Source organism: Scophthalmus maximus, chromosome 10 (genome assembly GCF_022379125.1).
Source record: "Scophthalmus maximus strain ysfricsl-2021 chromosome 10, ASM2237912v1, whole genome shotgun sequence".
In the NCBI taxonomy this organism is placed as follows: Eukaryota; Metazoa; Chordata; class Actinopteri; order Pleuronectiformes; family Scophthalmidae; genus Scophthalmus; species Scophthalmus maximus.
In genome coordinates this window covers 7,544,760-7,563,474 of record NC_061524.1, presented here as the reverse complement: position 1 = coordinate 7,563,474, position 18,715 = coordinate 7,544,760, and the positions used below count along the sequence as shown (strand labels likewise).

The 18,715-nt window shown below is 42.9% G+C and overlaps 1 protein-coding gene across 5 annotated transcripts in view; it reads left to right on the top strand.

The window, feature by feature from the left end:
* thada (THADA armadillo repeat containing) overlaps positions 1-18,715 on the top strand; it is a 75,939-nt gene that overhangs the window by 12,067 nt on the left and 45,157 nt on the right. For all 5 annotated transcript variants that reach the window (XM_035605152.2, XM_035605156.2, XM_035605155.2 and 2 more), the window contains 6 exons: positions 2,603-2,712; positions 6,050-6,182; positions 8,297-8,419; positions 8,919-9,041; positions 9,524-9,615; positions 14,715-14,804. In XM_035605152.2, coding sequence (XP_035461045.2) covers positions 2,603-2,712; positions 6,050-6,182; positions 8,297-8,419; positions 8,919-9,041; positions 9,524-9,615; positions 14,715-14,804 — 671 coding nt within the window. The remainder of the gene's footprint in view (positions 1-2,602; positions 2,713-6,049; positions 6,183-8,296; positions 8,420-8,918; positions 9,042-9,523; positions 9,616-14,714; positions 14,805-18,715) is intronic.

The window sequence follows — 18,715 nt, the reverse complement described above, 5'->3', positions numbered from 1 at the left end:
TCCTGTGCCCGTCGGTGATGCCACAAGGTAACGGCGAGTCATAGAAGTATCCTAGATCTTATTGCACTGGTAATTACACAGTAGACTGTGGTGTAATAGTCTGCAGATGATGAAGGGAATAGCAAAGGTGTGAATGAGGGACTGATTTCGGACACAGCTGAAGACTACTGAGGCTTTGTAAAACTAAAAAGTAACAAATGAGGAATATTTCCATACGTTGTTTTAGAGACTAAAAGGCTGCTTAAGCTCTAATTTGCACTACCATGACATTCCAATTCAATATCAATCAGGTATTCTGTAGCAGTTGACAAAAAAAGCAATTTCTGATATTAGTTGTTTGTTACACATCAACATTGTTACCTGATACCAAATTCCATCAGCTCTGCACTCGAGCAGAAGAGACTCATATTTTGCTGTAACAAGAATTTGCATATTCATGTTTTTTTCTGTTGCCTGTAACATTATAAACCAAACTTTTTTTTCCTGCAGAAGCAGCGACAACAACAACAACAACAGCGGAGTGCTCTCTAACCCGGTCTCGTCAGGGGAGATGTTGGCTATTTGGGTCACTGTCACGGCCCAGAGGCATACATGTAATTAAATTTGGGAAACTTCTCTCTCCGCACATGGAAGTTTTTCTGGGAAACGGGCACGTTTGCAAACAGGAAGTTGACGTCTAAATAAAGTGCCCCCTCCCCTGCCCCACGCAGGAAGCTTGCTTGGCCCTTTTGTACAGTTACACAGACGGGAACCTTTGGAAGGGGACGCTTTAAATAGGCGAAGCCACGGCCCGGCTCGGCCCAGCTCAGCACCGCAGCGGTCTGGGCCCCGGCAGCCACGGGCCATCTAACAGTGACTGTCGCTGCCATTTTTACCCCGGTGAGGTCAGGCCTGCCTTGGGAGTCCACTCTGGCCACCAATGTGATAAGTCATTGGGCTTGGTACCGCTGTGGTTTACTCAGTCCATACTTTGGTGTTTAAGTTAGTCCACTTTGGGTCTGCAGGGTCAGTCAAGTTTACTGACCAGTCATTTGGCCCAACAAATGGGCTGCCTAAGCCCTACATTTTTTTTGTTGCAATCATTCTTCTTGTAATATTTCCATTTTATGTACATTGCTCATGTATTCATTGAGTCTTCCAGCACACTCTTGTTCTTTAATCGTGTCCTCATGCTTCCTCGTCCCTTCCTTCAGTGACATCAGGGTCTGTTGCTGAGGTGTCGGGTGCTCTCCCAGTTCCTCTGTGGGTCTGTGTCTGTGTTAGTTTAGATGTTGTGTCTAACCCCACATCCCCTAAGGAGCCATTGGGGACTTTTTTTCCCTCCCTTTTCACACAGGGGTTTTTCTTGTACGGGGCAGTGCCACCCCTCCCTGTGCCCTCCATGCCACCCCTGACTAAGTCGGGGCCTGGCTGCCTCAGTGGTGGCGGTGATACCACAGCCTTAATGACAGGGCGCTGGAGCTCTGTGTCCGCCTCGCCCTGCCGCCTCACCTGCAACACACTCACCCGTATACACGCTGCTTCAGAAACAGCACTCGCTTGTGTGTGTGTGTGTGTGTGTATGTGTATGTGTATGTATATAGTTAGAATAATGTTGCTAACACTGTTACTAACTGGATGGTTTTACTGACAGTGGCCATTATGTGGATGTCTCAGCATCCTTATTTGAACACACTTGTCACGCTACTAACATGCCGCTCTCACGCTTGACATGCTCTCTGCTCACTGGCTGAAAACTTAAGTGGTGAATCTAAAACAAGAGTGCAACCCGTGTTACAGCTTCACTGCACTTGCCAAATAGAGGAAAGGTTAAAGTGGGATTAGGGAATGTAGTGCACCGGTGTATGGCCATCTTTTATTCAACCCACTGCTTCTAGATTCTTCAGTCTGAAATGACAAAGCTGCTAAGGGTTCATTTTACTGCTGTGTTCTAGCAATTGATTGGCCATAAATGTAATTATGTAATTAACAGGGGTGGGGTTGGGTGGGGTGAAATCATTTTTTATATTGCTCGTACTGTATTTTTGTTGCGAGCATGTTTTATTGGCATCATCACAAAACAGTACAAAAACATGACATGCTCCTATAATGTACCTGTCCAGCCCCTCCCCCTACCACCTCTTTCTTAGGCTTTTGTCTGCACTCACAATAATAACAAAAACACAACTACTTTGACACTTTGGACCCCCTAAGGTCCATTGTCTCCATTCCCCCACATGTCAGAGCTGTTTTAAACAGGTGGATTTAATGTTGTGGCCGATCGGTGTGTATATATACTGTATGTATATGTGTAGGATTCAGCCTCTACGTTGAATTAATTAGCTCACCCAGGTTGTCGTTAGTCAATGGTCATACTGTTATCATTGGGGTTGGTGATGAAGGCAACGGTTTCTCAAGTGGGCCGTCAGAGAGGTACATGAAATTACGTCCGCTTGAATATTTTTGTCAGCTTCGGGTCACCCTGCCACCTCATTGTTCAGCCAGTCTACATTATGCACTGGTGCCTCCATATAACGTACGCACACGCACAGGCACACTGAAAGCAGTACTAGCCTTGTTACAGTTCAGTAGCTGATTCCCTCTCTGTGTCTCCCTGTTGCAGGTGGAGGGGGTGGGCCTGTACTTCCGACAGCAGCTCCTGCAGTCCCGTCACCGTGGCGCCTTTGAACTGGCCTATGTGGGCTTTGTACGCCTCACCGACATGCTGTGCAGGTGTGTGTGTGTGTGACTGTGTGTGTGTGTGTTCACATTCAGGGCAAAGGTGCTGAAAGGTAATACTGCTGAAGGGCTGTGGGCAGTAGCTTCCATCATGATGGTGAACATCAATGTGCCCTGTAATTAGCGACAAGGCAAGTTCCCTCAGTGTCACAGATACAATGTACTGGAATTACATCAAGATAAGCGGAGTTATTCATCCTCTGGTGCCATCTGGATGTTTAACAGATACAGCGGCATGTGTGTGTCAACTCGTATTGCAATGAACCGTGAAGTGTCTTGCTAATTAAAAACTTTCTTCCCATGAAGTTCTGATATTATTCAGTTTAACAGTTCAACATTTTAGGAAATGCCCTTATGAATATATGCTTGCAGATAGTTAATGAGAACATTAAACATTGCTGCTAAAAACTATGCTGTGCATTAAACATTTCAATAACAACTACACAGAATAAATGATGGTGCTCAAAAGGAAATTGTTTTTGAAGACGTTAGCATGGCAAAGTAACTGAAATGTACTTGTATAGCAAGTCAGGGCCAAATACTGGATTGCCCTACTGAGGATAACCCCACACGTATCCCCTGTTATATAACGCAAAGCCAGTAATGCACTTAAATTGCACATTGATCATTATTAGACTGATGGGGCCTCTGTAGTGACATGCTTCCAGAGGCAACATTAAACTTGGCTGCAGCCTCATACTCAACTCCACAATCCCCATCACCCCTGCTATTACAGGAAATAATCCCACTATTATCCCCCTGAGGGGGAGAAAGAAAAAAACAACCCCAAAACGGTTATTTAATTCTGAACGACATGAAAGAATTTCTCACTTTCTTTAACCTCCTCTGTTTTCCTCAATGGAGGGCTGTGGAAGATATCTTCACCCCCTTGGGCAGGTGACGAACCGCAAAAACCGTTGCAGCAGTATTGACTTTAAACCACCCAGTGCAGAGCAGTTAAAACAAAACTCACTTGTTTTGTTCTACTACAGAACCAGTCTCTCGGTGTGTTGTGTAATACGAGCGACATTCTTGTGTGTGTGTGTGTGTGTGTGTGTGTGTGTGTGTGTGTGTGTGTGTGTGTGTGTGTGTGTGTGTGTGTGTGTGTGTGTGTGTGTGTGTGTGTGTGTGTGTGTGTGTGTGTGTGTGTGTGTGTGTGTGTGTGTGTGTGTGTGTGTGTGTGTGTGTGTGTGTGTTTGTTTCTGCTCCAGGCATGTGTGGATGTGAGTGTGTTTCCATCAGGGGAGAGCAGTGTGTGGATGGTATGCAGGCCGTGCGCTGGGTTATGGGGTGTTGATTGCGGGGTGCTTAACCACGGCCTCTTGATGCTCTGCCTTGGGATCTGGCTCTGGCGTGTTCCACTGTGTTTGCGCTCTCTCACTGTGTCTCTTTGTCTCTCCTCATTCGTCCCCGTTTTCCTTTTTTACTCTTTATGTCTTTCTTTACTCTCTGTATGACTGAGTTCCCTGGCATTTTTATCTGATGTTGTTTACAGCGGTGGTTCTTTTTCAGAAGTACCCCCACTGCCGTGCCAGATGAACTCAATTACCCCATTATCCACATCACCTTTCATGTTCTAAATGTGTTAATTGAAACAGTTGAACAGTTAATATTTTAGCTGGTTTGGTGAAGTTAACATTCACACTACTAATATTTATAGGCAGAGGTTGTTTCAGCCATTTATCCATTATTGTTAGCTGTCAATATTTTATTGATTGCTGCTTTCAGACATGAAAGGATACATGTCTGACGTCCAGGAACTTTTCCTGCGCAGCCCCCTACTCAAATTTCCCGAAAATGTCCATGTATGCCCATGTGAAAATACAGTAGGAAAATCTCTGGAAGCGAGTGAGTGGGCTAAACCCCTCACCTGAATGTTACATGTTTCCTGCCGTTGTGAACGCATCTGACCTGGACAATCAGCTTAATTCTGCTTCTTTGCCTGCCAGCTACCACTCATACACTTTTAATCGGAACCTGGCGTGTTACAGCTGACTCATTATGGGGCTGTTATTTCATTAATTCATTTTAAGTGGTTGAAATGCTCCTTCATCTTTTCACTTAATTGTGCGAAACTGCAGCGCTTCCCCTTGGAATATTAATTATATCCTGTTTAGAAATCATTAGTTTACACGATACACATCACCACATGTGTTTGTCGGTCAGGGCGTGTGTCCTCGGTGACTCTAGTATGTGAAGCAGCGCTGCGGCCTCGCTCTGTCCTCCACATTGAATTGTTTTAACTCATCCTCTGAGCTTCTCTGGCTCTTGTTAAACAGCTGCTTCTTACACAGGGCAGAGCGGCTTCTTGTGGGTGTGTGTTTGCCAGACCTGCCTCTCATCATATTCTTAGCGTTTGTTTTAAACCGCTGGGAGCACCGGTTGCAGCAGCTGCCTCCTTTGTTACGTCAATCACTAAGACCTAACATTCAATAAGAAAAGCAGTATGGTACATTTCTGGTAGTTGGATGTGAATTGAGGTTATTGATGACGGTTTTCCATTTTGCTGGGAGCCAACAGACCCTGCAGTATCTCTGGAACCACTAGTCCAGAGTATTTGAAAGATAATCGATCACACATTATGTTGTGGTTCATTATTAATGTGACACTTTTTCGACTGTTGTCTCATGTGACACGTTTTTATTATTTTATTTTTGACCCACTTTGAAATCCATCTGGTTGTCAAAGTGGATTTAAACAAACAGCAAAAAGTATTTGCAGTGATGTGATCCTGGTGTGGTGTGGTTTTGTGTCGGGAAAAACATCTTGGATTTATTGTAAAAGATTTAAGTCACGCAACAGTGTGCAGTCAGCCTTTCCATCAAGAAAGTATACAACTAATAAGGATTAAAAACAGCTGACAACTCTGTTTTTTATGTATGAAATGGCAAACTACTGCACTGAATGAATGATTGCGCACAAAATAATGTTTTTAAGCTGGTAGCATGACTAGAATAACTCAAACTTTTATACTCAAGCACTTTTATATGAATACATAAAGATGGTGTCAAATCAGTAAATGTGGAACTTGAAATGTGAAATGGACACGTCATTTCATAGTTATTCTTTTATTGATTAATGGAACTTAATGTCTCTTCGTGTGATTCTATGATCACACAACCTTAAAAGAAGTTTGATGCCTGTTATTCATTACCCATGTTTTTCTCTCTCTCTCTGTGTGTGTGTGTGTGTGTGTGTGTGTGTGTGTGTGTGTGTGTGTGTGTGTGTGTGTGTGTGTGTGTGTGTGTGTGTGTGTGTGTGTGTGTGTGTGTGTGTGTGTGTGTGTGTGTGTGTGTGTGTGTGTGTGTGTGTGTGTGTGTGTGTGTGTAAGGAGTGGAAGTCAGGCCCTGCAGCAGCTTCCGACTCACTGGCTCTCTGAGGTTCTGGAGGAGGTCAAGTCCAGCGATCCTTCGTCCAAGCTTTGTGCCACACGACGCAGCGCTGGAATACCCTTCTACATCCAGGTGTGTGCAGGCTCGGGTTTTTCAAGGAGTATCAAAAGGGTGCTTGTAAAGTTTCAGTCTCAACGCCTACACACACTCTTGATTTCAAGTGTTCGGCAAGAGGTTATTGTTTAAATTACAACACTAGAGAACGCACAAGTCCCAAACTGTTGTCAGTAAACAGCACATTCTTCTGGTTTAGTTTCCTCAGTGTGTGCGTGCGCCCCGGAGTGATGGTCACGTTAGTTCACAGTGATCGATCCTTTGTAACCGTTTACTGTTTACAGATGTAACCACACCTTCAGTTTTATAATTTTATATAATTTGACATATATGTATTGTTGCTGATTATTGTGTAATTAGCTTATTTCGGTCAGTTAAATTATGACTTGCAATAAAGGTTCTCACAATGATAATCAAAGACCATTCTGCACCAGATAGGAACTCATGACATAGGTTCATGTGACAGTCACGATTAACATGTATGTGTTTTAAACGTGTGTTTAAACACGCACGCACGCAAACACACACACACACACACACACACACACACACACACACACACACGCACACACACACACACACGCACACACACACGCACACACACACACACACACACACACTGTGTCCTTTCAGTGACCCCCTCCTAATAGTCACCAGTCCCACACACTTTTTAACAATGTGTTGTAATCTCTCACTAAACCCACCTTAACACTTGACTGACTCAGTCTGTTATTCAGCCACAGCTCACCTCCTCCACTTCCCCTGATTACTGATATTAAAACTAGACATGACAGAGTTCGTGCGTTATCATGGCAGCAATTTCTGAGTGAGGTTGCTCTCTGTTGTGGTTATGAGACACAGCCGCACCGCTGGTATGACTGAGCCTCCTCTGTTTTCATGCGTTTGTGTGCCAGGAGTGTGCTCTTTCAAATTATTTTGGTTTTTAAATCATTTTAAATTGAACTCCATGTTTCAAAAGTCCTAACTATCACTTTCGGAAGCTGTCACTCACTGCAGTGATGTACTTATCCCTGATTATTTGTGGGACGTTATGGGATTCAGCCACATGTTAAAAACTGGCTGGATTTACATAATGTTTTAAAAGACAAGACATGTGAGATTAAGTAAAGCGAGAGAATAGAGGAGGCATATCATGAAAGAAAACAAAGATGTATGACTTAAGCTGAGGATGAAGAAAGACGGCGAAACAGAGAAGACAAGATAAAGTAGAAAGAGCAACAGCCCGACAGAGTAGAAGAAGTCTGGGTCGAGGCAGAAGTCCGCACCTTGGCAGAGCTTTGGGCTGAAATTCCTTCACACAGAAAGACGGAGTCAGATCGGGGAAGGCTGGCTGCTGCGCTCGCCTCATGCTGGTCTGGATCAACCCGGGACAGACTTCAGAGAACGCACGCCAGCCTTCCTCTTCCTCCTACCTTCCTTCATCCCTACCCCCTCCCCAAAAGTTTATAGGACCCAGACAGTGCCTCCCCCTCCTCCCCTCCCTACCCTCCGTCTCTCCATCCCTCCCAGGCCTAACTCTTAACCATAACTCTGGCCAGACACACAGCTGGCTCCCATCAGCTCCCACACTAAGATAACTCCTTTCTCGCACAGCAGCCAAGTGCTGTGACCTCCTTGCTCCCACATTCCCAAATCCCACTCCTGGCGCATACAAATGATGTCATTCAGTGAGGCCATCGATGCAGCAGAACTTATGTAATGGCTCTGGCTTTATGTTACAGGACGTGATGTTGTATGATGGTGGACACATTTAATTCAGAGTGGAGGTTTTATTCTCCTGCTGAGGATGAATAAATAAATCAAAAATACCTAAGAATTAACAACAGTTACAAGTACATCACTTATTGATGACACTTTATATCCAAAAGGTCAAAGGTCAACTTCATGGTGACATCATAATGTTCTGCAAAAAAACCCCACTTCTTGCCATTTAAAAACTGGAAACTGAATGGTTGACACAAATGTTGAAACTGTGGCGATGGTGTATGGTTGAAAAGTCTTCACTTCATATGAGTCTAGACAGACATAAATATTAATTGCACGTTGTCTGAGAGGCGGTAGTTCTTCGTTAAAGTGTTGTTTGTGTTGTTTTATTTCCCCCACCTCTGCAGGCTCTGCTCTCCTCCGAGCCCAAGTCGTCCAGTTGCAGTCTGCTAAAGATGACCATGAGAGAACTGATCTCGCTGGCCATGCCATCTGCTGACAGGAACACCGACAGCTCCACTGTCCCTCAGGTACGACCATCCAGTGCCTCCCTCGTGTAGTCAGAGCTCACCTGGCACGGCTGATCCAAACACACAGAGGGGGCATCATGAGGAGAACTTGTTGATTGGCTTTATTTCATATATTTACATCCAAGCAGCATAGCATAATAAATTAAATGAGTTTTTAAAAACTCGTACCAGAATTTTCCTCAATACTGCACTAAGTAACTACATATGAATGATAATGGTGGTCAGGAGCTTTAAAAAATAATTTTAGCAATCAGCCAAATGCTGCTTTGTTTGGCCGGTGCTGGTGAAGTTGTCCACCAAGTTGAGCAGGTGATTAGTCATCTCGAAAATCATATTATAAAATCGCATCAAGTCAAATAGCGATAGACGGGTGGATCGTCCAAGGTTAGCAAACATTCTAATGGTCATATAAAGTTTTTGTGCAATTCTCATTAATGTGATGTGTTCATAATGTGATTCTGCTGAGCGGTTAATAGTTCTCTGTTTGTTTGCACCTCAGGTCCACGCTCTGAACATCCTCCGGGCTCTGTACAGGGACACTCGTCTGGGGGAAAACATCATCCCCTTTGTCTCCGATGGGATGCAGGCCGCCGTGCTGGGATTCACCTCTCCTGTCTGGGCTGTGAGTTCCAACTTCCATCTATTTTTTTTGGTGGTTTTTTTACACCTTTATTCATCATCTATAGCATGTATCCTGATACTAACCTGTTGAAGCAGGTTTGACATGTTTTTCTCCAACACCTCCCAGGTGTCACTGATATTTTTTTCCTCCATGATGGCACGTCTCTGTATGAAGTACCACGGTATAATTCAGCCGCATCACAAATTGTATCCTGCCGAGTGACCGTAAAGTTTAATCAACACCTCCCTGATTATGGCTTTCATCGCGCTGTTATGTACTGCAGGGCTGTGGTCTGGATCGCATTAGTTTTAGCTCAGTGTAGCTAATTAACTCATTGTAGGTCTTAGACAATCGCTTCATAACTGCAAGATGCAGATTTTTGCTCTGTTGTGTTATGCCCCAAAAATAATAAGTAGATTTTCTCTCTTTATCTTCTTTCCCTCTCATGTATTGATTTTTTTCTTCTTTTGTTTCTGTTCCAGGTGAGGAACTCCTCCACTCTTCTCTTCAGCACTCTGATCACAAGGATCTTTGGAGTGAAGAAAGGGAAGGACGAGCACTCAAAAAAGAACAGGTCTGCTTCTTCTCCCCCTCCAATGCTGCTCAACCAGTTCAAGTTTTTACTGTCATGTGCATCAGCTTAGAATTAAAAGCTTCCATTTGAATGAGGGACGTACAAATCTGTGGTCATATATGTGCAAATATGTGCTTCAGGGAAGATAAGTTATTCCCCTCATTTTCAGTGCAGATTCACTTTCGTTTTATAAAAACGCAAGTCATATTGTACTTGACTGTTATTATTCAAAATGACTAACTACATTTTTCTAGATTCTAAGAACTAAATTATTTCAGTCACTGATCAAACCTGTCTGAGATAGAATGTAATTTATCTGTAGAACAATAGTCACCCAATTTACAAGAAAGCAAACATTTTAGTATCAACCTTTGGATTTAAACAAAAAAAAAAAACTAACCAAAAGAAGCAGACGTGCATGAGCAGTTGTTGCTTAACAACACCGGAGGGCGCTGTTGTAGCAGCACCTTGTCTTAAAAGTGTCTCAAAACCCACTGCTGGTGTTTGCTGGTGGAGATGCAGGTCTCCGCTGCTGCTGTAGCAGAAGTACGGAAATTCACTGGAGGCAAAGGAAAAAAGGCACAATGTCAAATAATTGTTATAAATCTTACATAAAACACTCACAATACAGCATTGTATTTGCATCTTAAACATATCTAATCTCATTAGGGCCGGAAATGTGCTCCGATGATATGACCATGAACAATATTGTCTGGAGGATAAAAATACTTGGTCGCACAGTTGAGTTTTGTTATAACATTTAAATCCACGGTCTATCTAAACCCAAGGTTTTAGATAGACCCTGGTTTTAAAATACAGTCGAACTAACCTGACATCACATCGTTGATGTAGACTGACAAGTGGTAAACAAGACTTACTGTCCAATGGCCACAAAATGATTTATTCCTAAGTCACAATTAAACAACTCAGGTGACGATATTCTCACATATTGTCCGGCCAAATAATTTGAGGTGACCAGAAACTTATACAAGCTTATAAAGGCACAAAACCTGCATGTCCAAAATGTTCTGTCTGTCATGCCAATTATAATTCAGTAAAATAAAATATTTGTGATTATGATTAGCCATCACGCACGCACGCACGCACACGCACACACACACACACACACGTCAGCACAGAGTCTAGCTCTGCAAATGATGAGTCTGTCAAGAAGTTTAACTGCCCTCATTTTATTTGGAAGGTTTTATCAGTTGTCAATCCTGCTCTGCTGCCCACGATCGTTTGAAAAATTGAAGATTGTTTTTAAAGTTCCTGGAAAAGAGTCTTAAATTATTGCCTTGTCAAGCAACCAACCACCATCGGGTTTGGAAAAACCTAGAAAAATGCAATAGTAGCAGACTTTCAAGTGTTTTTTCCACCGATTTTTTTTCTTGATTTGTTGTAGTGGCAGGTTAGTTGGAGTTGAGCGCTGGATGCTTCAAGTTCCATGCGGTTATACAATCACACACGTCCACCTCATATTGGATGGATGGTAGAGATGTTAACCTCATCAAGATGGTTGTTTGAATACAGACCTGGTTGTGAGGTTTGTGTGCGTTGGCAATATAATAGAATATAACATTGTTTGGTCTTAAGTACACTAAAAAACTTAATTGTTCACCAACTTATACCCAGGTACTTCAATTAGTAACACAGTGTTAAGTTTTTTTCAAATTAAAGTTTTCAATTGTCTTAACCCTTGACTTAATTTTAAGTTGAACCAAACTTAATTAATTTGTGTTTTACCAATTGAAGTAAATTTAAGTTTGTAAACAATTGTCGACTTCTGTATTGGCTCGTGCCAAGTTCGATATCGGAGCTTTCAGGAAAAAACAAACTAGCCAATCACAATTACATTAATCATGTCCTACATCCAGCTCTGTACTTAACATTTTCCCTGTGTTAGCATTGTCACTGTGAGCAAGTCTACATTGAGCATTGGCTTCACCAAAATCCAACCCAAGTTAGTGTTTCACATGCAGGGTCCTGGGCCTCGTTCCAGGAAGCTCATGTCTGGTTCCTCTTTGCTGTGTTTCCATTGGCCGCTTTTCTCCCAAGGCGTCTGAAAACTCCTAACTGAGCCAAGGTTGCTCCTGTTTATCTTGTCTGTTTTCTCTTGTGTTTTTAGTCTGCTCTCCCTTTGTACAACTCTCATCAGTTATCTCCCCATCCTCATGTCTGCTGCTTTTTTCTTACTTATTACTGCGTTGGGTTATTAATATATGCGTGTGGGAGAGTTTCAATGAATGAATGAAGTATAGAAACTAAGGCTTTAAAAAAAAAAAAAGCATTTGAAGCCTGTATTTTAATATAACATTGTCTGTAAATGTTTTTTTTTCTTTCATTTCTTGAGTTTACAAGTCAGTACTAATATGTTACTATAGTGGTATGTAATATTTCAGCTGTCCCCGTTTACTCCTTTATTATTGTGTTTGAGAGTTGGTCTTTTCCACAGTCTGATGTGTGCCTGGTCTCCTATTACCATGATTTTACGGTTGCGAACTCTGGCAGCAGAAAATGCATATTGACAGCTTGTCCACACAGTAATATTTGGCTGTGTTTCTCATTGCACTGCAGCTGGAGCATAAACACATTTCCATGGCACAATACAGCATTATGTGAATCGGTGTGTTTGGAAAGACTGAGCTTCTTGCTTTTTGTTGGAATTTCCGCAGTGACTTGAGTCCAGACATATTGTTTGCGTACAGATAATCGGTCTTCACGGATGTCTCCGCGCTGCATACCCATACATTGATGCAGCGAAGCTGCATCGCTGTTGAGATAAATGCATCTTTAAACAAAGTCGACAGAGTGAAGTCTGCTTTCTGCATTTCAACCGACGCCTCCGGTTTTATCTTGAGCCCACGTCAACGTCTCACTTTGCAACACGTGCTCTCGTACATGCAAATGTCCGAATCAATGTTGCTGAGGTGCTGTTGAGTATTGTAGTAAATATTTGTCTTCAGAGAGTGAAGGCACTTGCTCAGAGACACCTCTGCTGGAGTATCAGTGGTAAAAGCACCAATACAAGTATGAGTCTTGTCTGTAAATCCTACTTATGTAAAAGCACAAAAATATTATCAGCAACAGTTAAATATGTGTATATAAGTGTAACATTTTAAAGTACTAAACGGGTTAGTATATAAGATAAATATGCCAATTCTGATACATTCACACTTGAACTCGAGCATGAAACACAAAGTTGGGCGTCTTTACACAGTCAAAGTTAGCATAGCATTTTTGGATGATGTGCCTTGCTTTCCGCAGTGGAATTATGGTCACGCCCCGCCCCCTGCATTGCTCTACACAGACGCCAGAGAAGGCTCGGGGAATGTTCATGTTGGTGTGAACGCGTCAGACTCCGACAATCTACCGCCGCGTTCATCATACGTGAACAGCAAACTCTGGAAAATATCCGGACGCAATAGTTCATGTCTAAAAACAACCGAGGACGCTTGTCGGTTTATTATGCCACCCTCGAATTACATCTCCGGTTCCTACGACAGCCGCTGTACCTGAGGTGCTGAAGAACAAGTATCGGTTCTTCTGCCATCCCTACTGCCTTCAGATTAGTGTGCTCCTCAGCTAGCGCCTTGTCCGTGTGGGCGATATATCGTTGCTCATATATATGTATGCACACGCAGCTCCGGGCCCAGTCTGCCTTTTTCACTTAGACCCTCTCTTCTCATCTGTCTTCTCTCTCCTCCTCTGTGACCTTTACCCATTTTACCCCTCTAATCTGCTGCGACACAACCTCTGACCTTTGTCCTCCAGGCAGCTTGTCAGAGCCAGACTCTCATTAGAGAAATGCGGGGGGGGGGGGGGGGGTCAACACGATGTCCAGTAATCGCACATGTACACAGTATTTGCAGTTGTTGCCATACACACGAGTATGTGCAGATACACCTCATCTGTCAAATCACAGGAGGCGAGGAGTGTGTCACATCCACGTTGGAAGAGGTTTTGAAACCTACACATACGACTCATTTGCCCACCGTGACGGCGCCTGCTGCTAACTTGAACCAAAAGTGAGTGAGTGTGTGTGTTCGCGCTTTTGTGCGTTAGTCCAGAATAAGTGGCAGTCGTGACTGAAGCAGTATGCCATCTCTCCAGTCTTGTGATCATGTGCTTGGCAGACCAGACCTCTCCCCCTTTAGGACCAACTGGATTTAGACAAGGCAGAGTTAAATAAAAACTTTATTGGCCCTGAGGCTGAATGGCGGTTGCATCAGCGAGAACGCCAGTGTTAAATATAACGTTTGTCATTTTATTGATAGCTGTGTGCATGCGTCTGTGTGAATACATTAAGCTCAAACACACGTGGCGTAGTACGTATGTGTGCATACACACAGATGTGGCCGTGACATGTTCTTATAGCACAACACAATTTCTGAAATTTCCCTCTACACTTCTGTTTCCTACCCTGCCTCCTGCTTTCGCTTCGAGAGGAATGTTATCGTAACGCAACGTCAAATTGTTCACGGTTCAGTCAGTCATGATGATGTGATGTGATTTTTATAATATTGCATAAAACTTCAGCATACGTTTAGCATATATCTAATTCATCCCCCTTTAGGTCTAGCTTTTGTTATCAAACCCACATAGCCTATTTGCTCGCTGCCTGAATGTTCCTGCTGCTTGTCATCCCCTTTCTGTCTGTCATGGGTTATAAGATGGCACAGATAATGTGATAAGATGATCCTTTTTGGCTGATGTTTTTCATGTTTTTAATAAAAGCAAAGCAAAAATAGTTCTGTTTTTTTTTCTTCTTAAACTGCTTCTGACAAGCAGCAGTGGGGTTCTGCAGGAACACAAATGTTCTCTCAAATCTTGAACAGTTTTGGTCATTTCACAAGAGATTTTCTGTATATTGTTTTTTCCCTGTTACCAGCTTCGTACAGTAGCAGGCAATGCTCAGTTTCTTCTGCCATGTGTTTGGTTTTCTGCTCATATTAAACTCTTGTTTTAGCCTAAACTACATCTTTGATTGTTGAACATTAAGCAGTAGAATGATTAATCTTCACACATACAACAATTCATTTGACCAAAGTATGTACTGAGCAGGATAACTTTCCCTCTCTTTCTGCTTCTCCCTGCAGGATGACGGGCCGGGAGTTTTTCACTCGTTTTCCTGCTCTCTATCCGTTCCTCCTGAACCAGCTGGAGGAGGCTGCAGCCACAGTGGAAAGGTGAGGTGGTTCTCTTTAACACGCACGCACGCACGCACGCACGCACGCACACACACACAGGCCCTGCCACGGCTTTTCACACTCCCTTGAACCCATTAGAGGTTTAATTTGACCCACATTCGGGGCAGCCTTTTTTGTTGTTGTTGTGTTAAGCTGATCAAGTGCTCCTGGCTTCCTGGAACAAGTTAATGCAACTTTTTTCAGCTTTAAATCTAGATTTTTGTGTCTTAAGTGGGAAAAATAAACTGTGAACTCAAGTGCCTATAATCAAGGAGCATTGACCTGGATTGAGTGCTTGTGTGTGCGCCCTTCACTTGCACAATTGACGGACTATTTACTCAAAGACTTTACAACCGAATAAAGAAAATGCCTTGGGGAGATTTAGTTTTGTCTTTTTTTCCAGCGGGGAGTTGAGTCCACTGAGGTTCATTGGCCTTATCCTTTTTCAGCCCGGCCCAAACTCCCTTTTTTTAAAAAGCATTGGAGTCGTCCAACAGCTCCTCGTGCAGCCTTATCTTAATATGGATCCAATTAATTGAATGCTTTGTCAGCCTGCCTCCTTTCACGATTCCCCTCACTCCCTTCGACCCTTGTTAAAACATTTGCAAATTTCCCACGGAACCAGATCTTGTCTGTCTGAATTCCCACATCATCTTAGTGTAACGCGCCACCCAAACAGACCGACCGCACTGTACTGTGGCAGTGCACAGCAGGACAGGAGGCAGGAGAGCTGCTGTTAGTGGTTTGAAACAGTCTTGTGGAAGTTGCAGCACAAGTGCATTCTCTAAATAGGTCACATTATTCGAAAAATTGTAGAAATGAGATTTGGAACTGTTAAGGTTTATACTTAGGAGTCCGTGCGTTCAACACAAATGCACACAAAGAAACATTATGATTGGAAAACAAATCTAGAGATAGTTGAGTGACGAATAAGTCATTCACGCAGTTTGAACAAAAAGTGTCTGTTTAGAGCTCTGTTCTACTCCTCAGGCAGCATTCACTGCTGTACTATTTGAGTTACAGCTAAAATGATGGAGGATGTAATGCATATGATTAAATCTAAAAACAGCCGCCCAAAATTAACGCCATTCATATTTGCTCCCTCCTCCGTCCAAATGTTTAATCTCCTCGTTCTTTGTTTGCTCGCTTTTGGTTTCGGTGATCAAACGTGTGAACTTTCTCTATCAGTGACTTAATCGTGTCTAAATCACCATCTGATTTTGCACAGAGTTTACTTTTTCTTTTAATCTCACCTGTGGGTTTTTTATACTCCTGCCCAGTGATTGTGGGGTCTCAACTATGTATTTTTTTTAACCAATAAGCAACAGAAAGACACCACACAGCCTTTTCTTTACAGGGTTTGGATATGATGGGATTTACTCGTATCACTCATCACCTGCACACTAAATAAACACAACAAGAGCACTCGGCGCAGACCTCCACCCAGCAGTTTTGCCCTGTCCTGCAAATGCTGAAGAATCCGCAGTTATATGCTGCAAGCCTGAGAATATAACTTGGCGTGAAAGTGGGTTAACATCAGTAACAGAAAGCTGTGGCCTGTAGATTCACCCATATTAAAAAAAATTGTCATGTTAGTAACTCGGCATAGCAATCTTAACCCGGTTTATCTCTGAAGCTATTTCGGGTCACCACCCACATTTGAACTGTCTGATCTGCTCCTGCCTTCACTTCCAAAGAAAACAGTTTTCATATCATACTCCCAAGTTCTTTTCTCTAATTTCCTAAACAAAACAGATGATTTATTTGTCCGAGAGCGAACTAACTGGGGACGCTACGGGGTTTAGTTTACTTTAGAGCCTCCTTCTGCTAGTGTGTCGCTTTCGCTGCTTTCTAAATGAAGAACAAAGCTACTTAAGGCCAGTGCCCTGTTTCCACTCTCTTTTAAATGATGTAAAACAAAAATAAGCCCTTCATCAAAGACCCGGATCCTGGGGATGATTGAGGAGTGGAGGGAGAGAGGGCAGACATTCGTGTTCGACCTCAGCATGGAATTTAAGAGTGCCATTAAATGCCACAGAGTCTCTTTTTCATCCTGTCAAGTGTTTTAGCCTCCAGCTGTATCCCAACATGGCCTAATATGTTAGCAATTTCCCCCCCCCCCCCCCCCCCCCCCCCCCCCCTCCTCCTCTATCTCTGACATCACATCCTGTCCCGCTGGGCCCGACTGAACTGTGACACTAAACACATTAGACCGGCTACTAATTGGGCCGCTATTACATTTCCCATCTCGCCGATCTACGGCAGTCCCAGCGGAGGGTTCTGTGCTGAATGAAGTAATGAAAAGCACAAGTTGTTTTTCGCAGGGGGTCTGTTGTTCTGCCTCCGTTCTATGAGATCCTCATGACTAATGACAGGGCCCGGAGGACATTCCGCTCTCCTGACACACACACACACACTCGCATAAGCAGATCCTACGTACTTACAGACCTACACGACACTCAACTGCAAGCGCTCCCCACATTGTAAACACTGTTTTCCCATCATGTTCCCATATTCGAGGATGTTGTTTCCACTTTGCTCACAGCTAAAACACCTGAGCTAAAGGTTTTATTAAAACCTTGATGAATCAGATATTCAGCTGCAGATAATACTTCATTTATCCTTCAAAGAGCCAGACAGTGGGACAAAGGGGAATAAAAGTGTCCTTTTTGAGCAAAACATGGTCCTTTACCCACAATACGTCCCTGATGTTCAAACATTTGAATCATCGTCCTCACTTTGTAGCTTAAGTTCTCTCTCTTTCTTCGTTTTTCCTCCCTCACTGTGACTGTGTGAAACCGCTGGCACAAACAGACAGTTTCCATTCTGACTCAGTTGGCGATGATGATATTTGGACGGAGGGAATAAAGGGGAGGTGAGAAGCGCTGCTCAAGGACGGATGAGGAGATGACTATTGGAGTGTGGGTGGTTTTGCATATGCAGTGTGTAAAAAGCCAAAGGAATTCGGGCCTGTTATATTTCGTGTTGGCATTTTGATTATGCGGTTTTCATATTGCTCTCTGGATCTGTTTCACAGAACAGACTGCACATTATAACTGCATCCACAACTATTTTGTTTCTCGTACACTGCTGTAGCGAGAGAAAACAAAATGAAGGACTTTAAAAGTCTTGTCGTCTAACTCGCAGCAAAAAAAGCTGAGAATCGGCATTTTCCAAAATAGCAAATGGAGAAACTTAATCACACACATTCTTGACAAAAGCTTGGTTATTTTTAAACTTTAATTTTAGTAATCATCATATCTAACCATTTCACATGAAGAGAGAAGTTGGTATGATTAAGATCCTACAGGCGAATAGCGTCCTGTGAATAAAATGAGGCCCGGCAGCAATAATATTTGGCCTCCCAATGAAAGCTGAAGTTCTGCCTTTTATAATTTTTATCTAAAACATTTACATAATTTCTTAGAAATCTTCTTTCGGCAAAAATGCAAAGATTCATCTTATGTGAAGGCCAGTAAATATGAGCTCATAACGTCAAATCGTTTCCCAGTGGGTTTTTTTGTTTTTTCCAGTGCACCAACAACATTAAGAACAGTATGTTCATTTAACCTTACATGAAGCTTAGTCCACGCTGTCATTTTTAACTGAATAAGCTGCTGTTTCTCTCACTCACTAATGGGAATTTAATAGAATTCAAACACAAAAAAATAAAATACTCTGATATATAAAAACATGCTTTGCATCTCTACCGCGCCTATAAAAACTATGTTGGTGCTTCATCTATCTTTATCTTAACCAGCAGTGGTTCCCAACTCAGACCGAGCTCCTCAAATATCTTTGGAACATGGACGCAAACTCAAATGCAATTCATCTAAACAGTCCATGGTTCAAAAACGACCACAGTTGAAGGCTCCACTCCCTACATCTACATTGCGTGTGTCGTAGAAGAC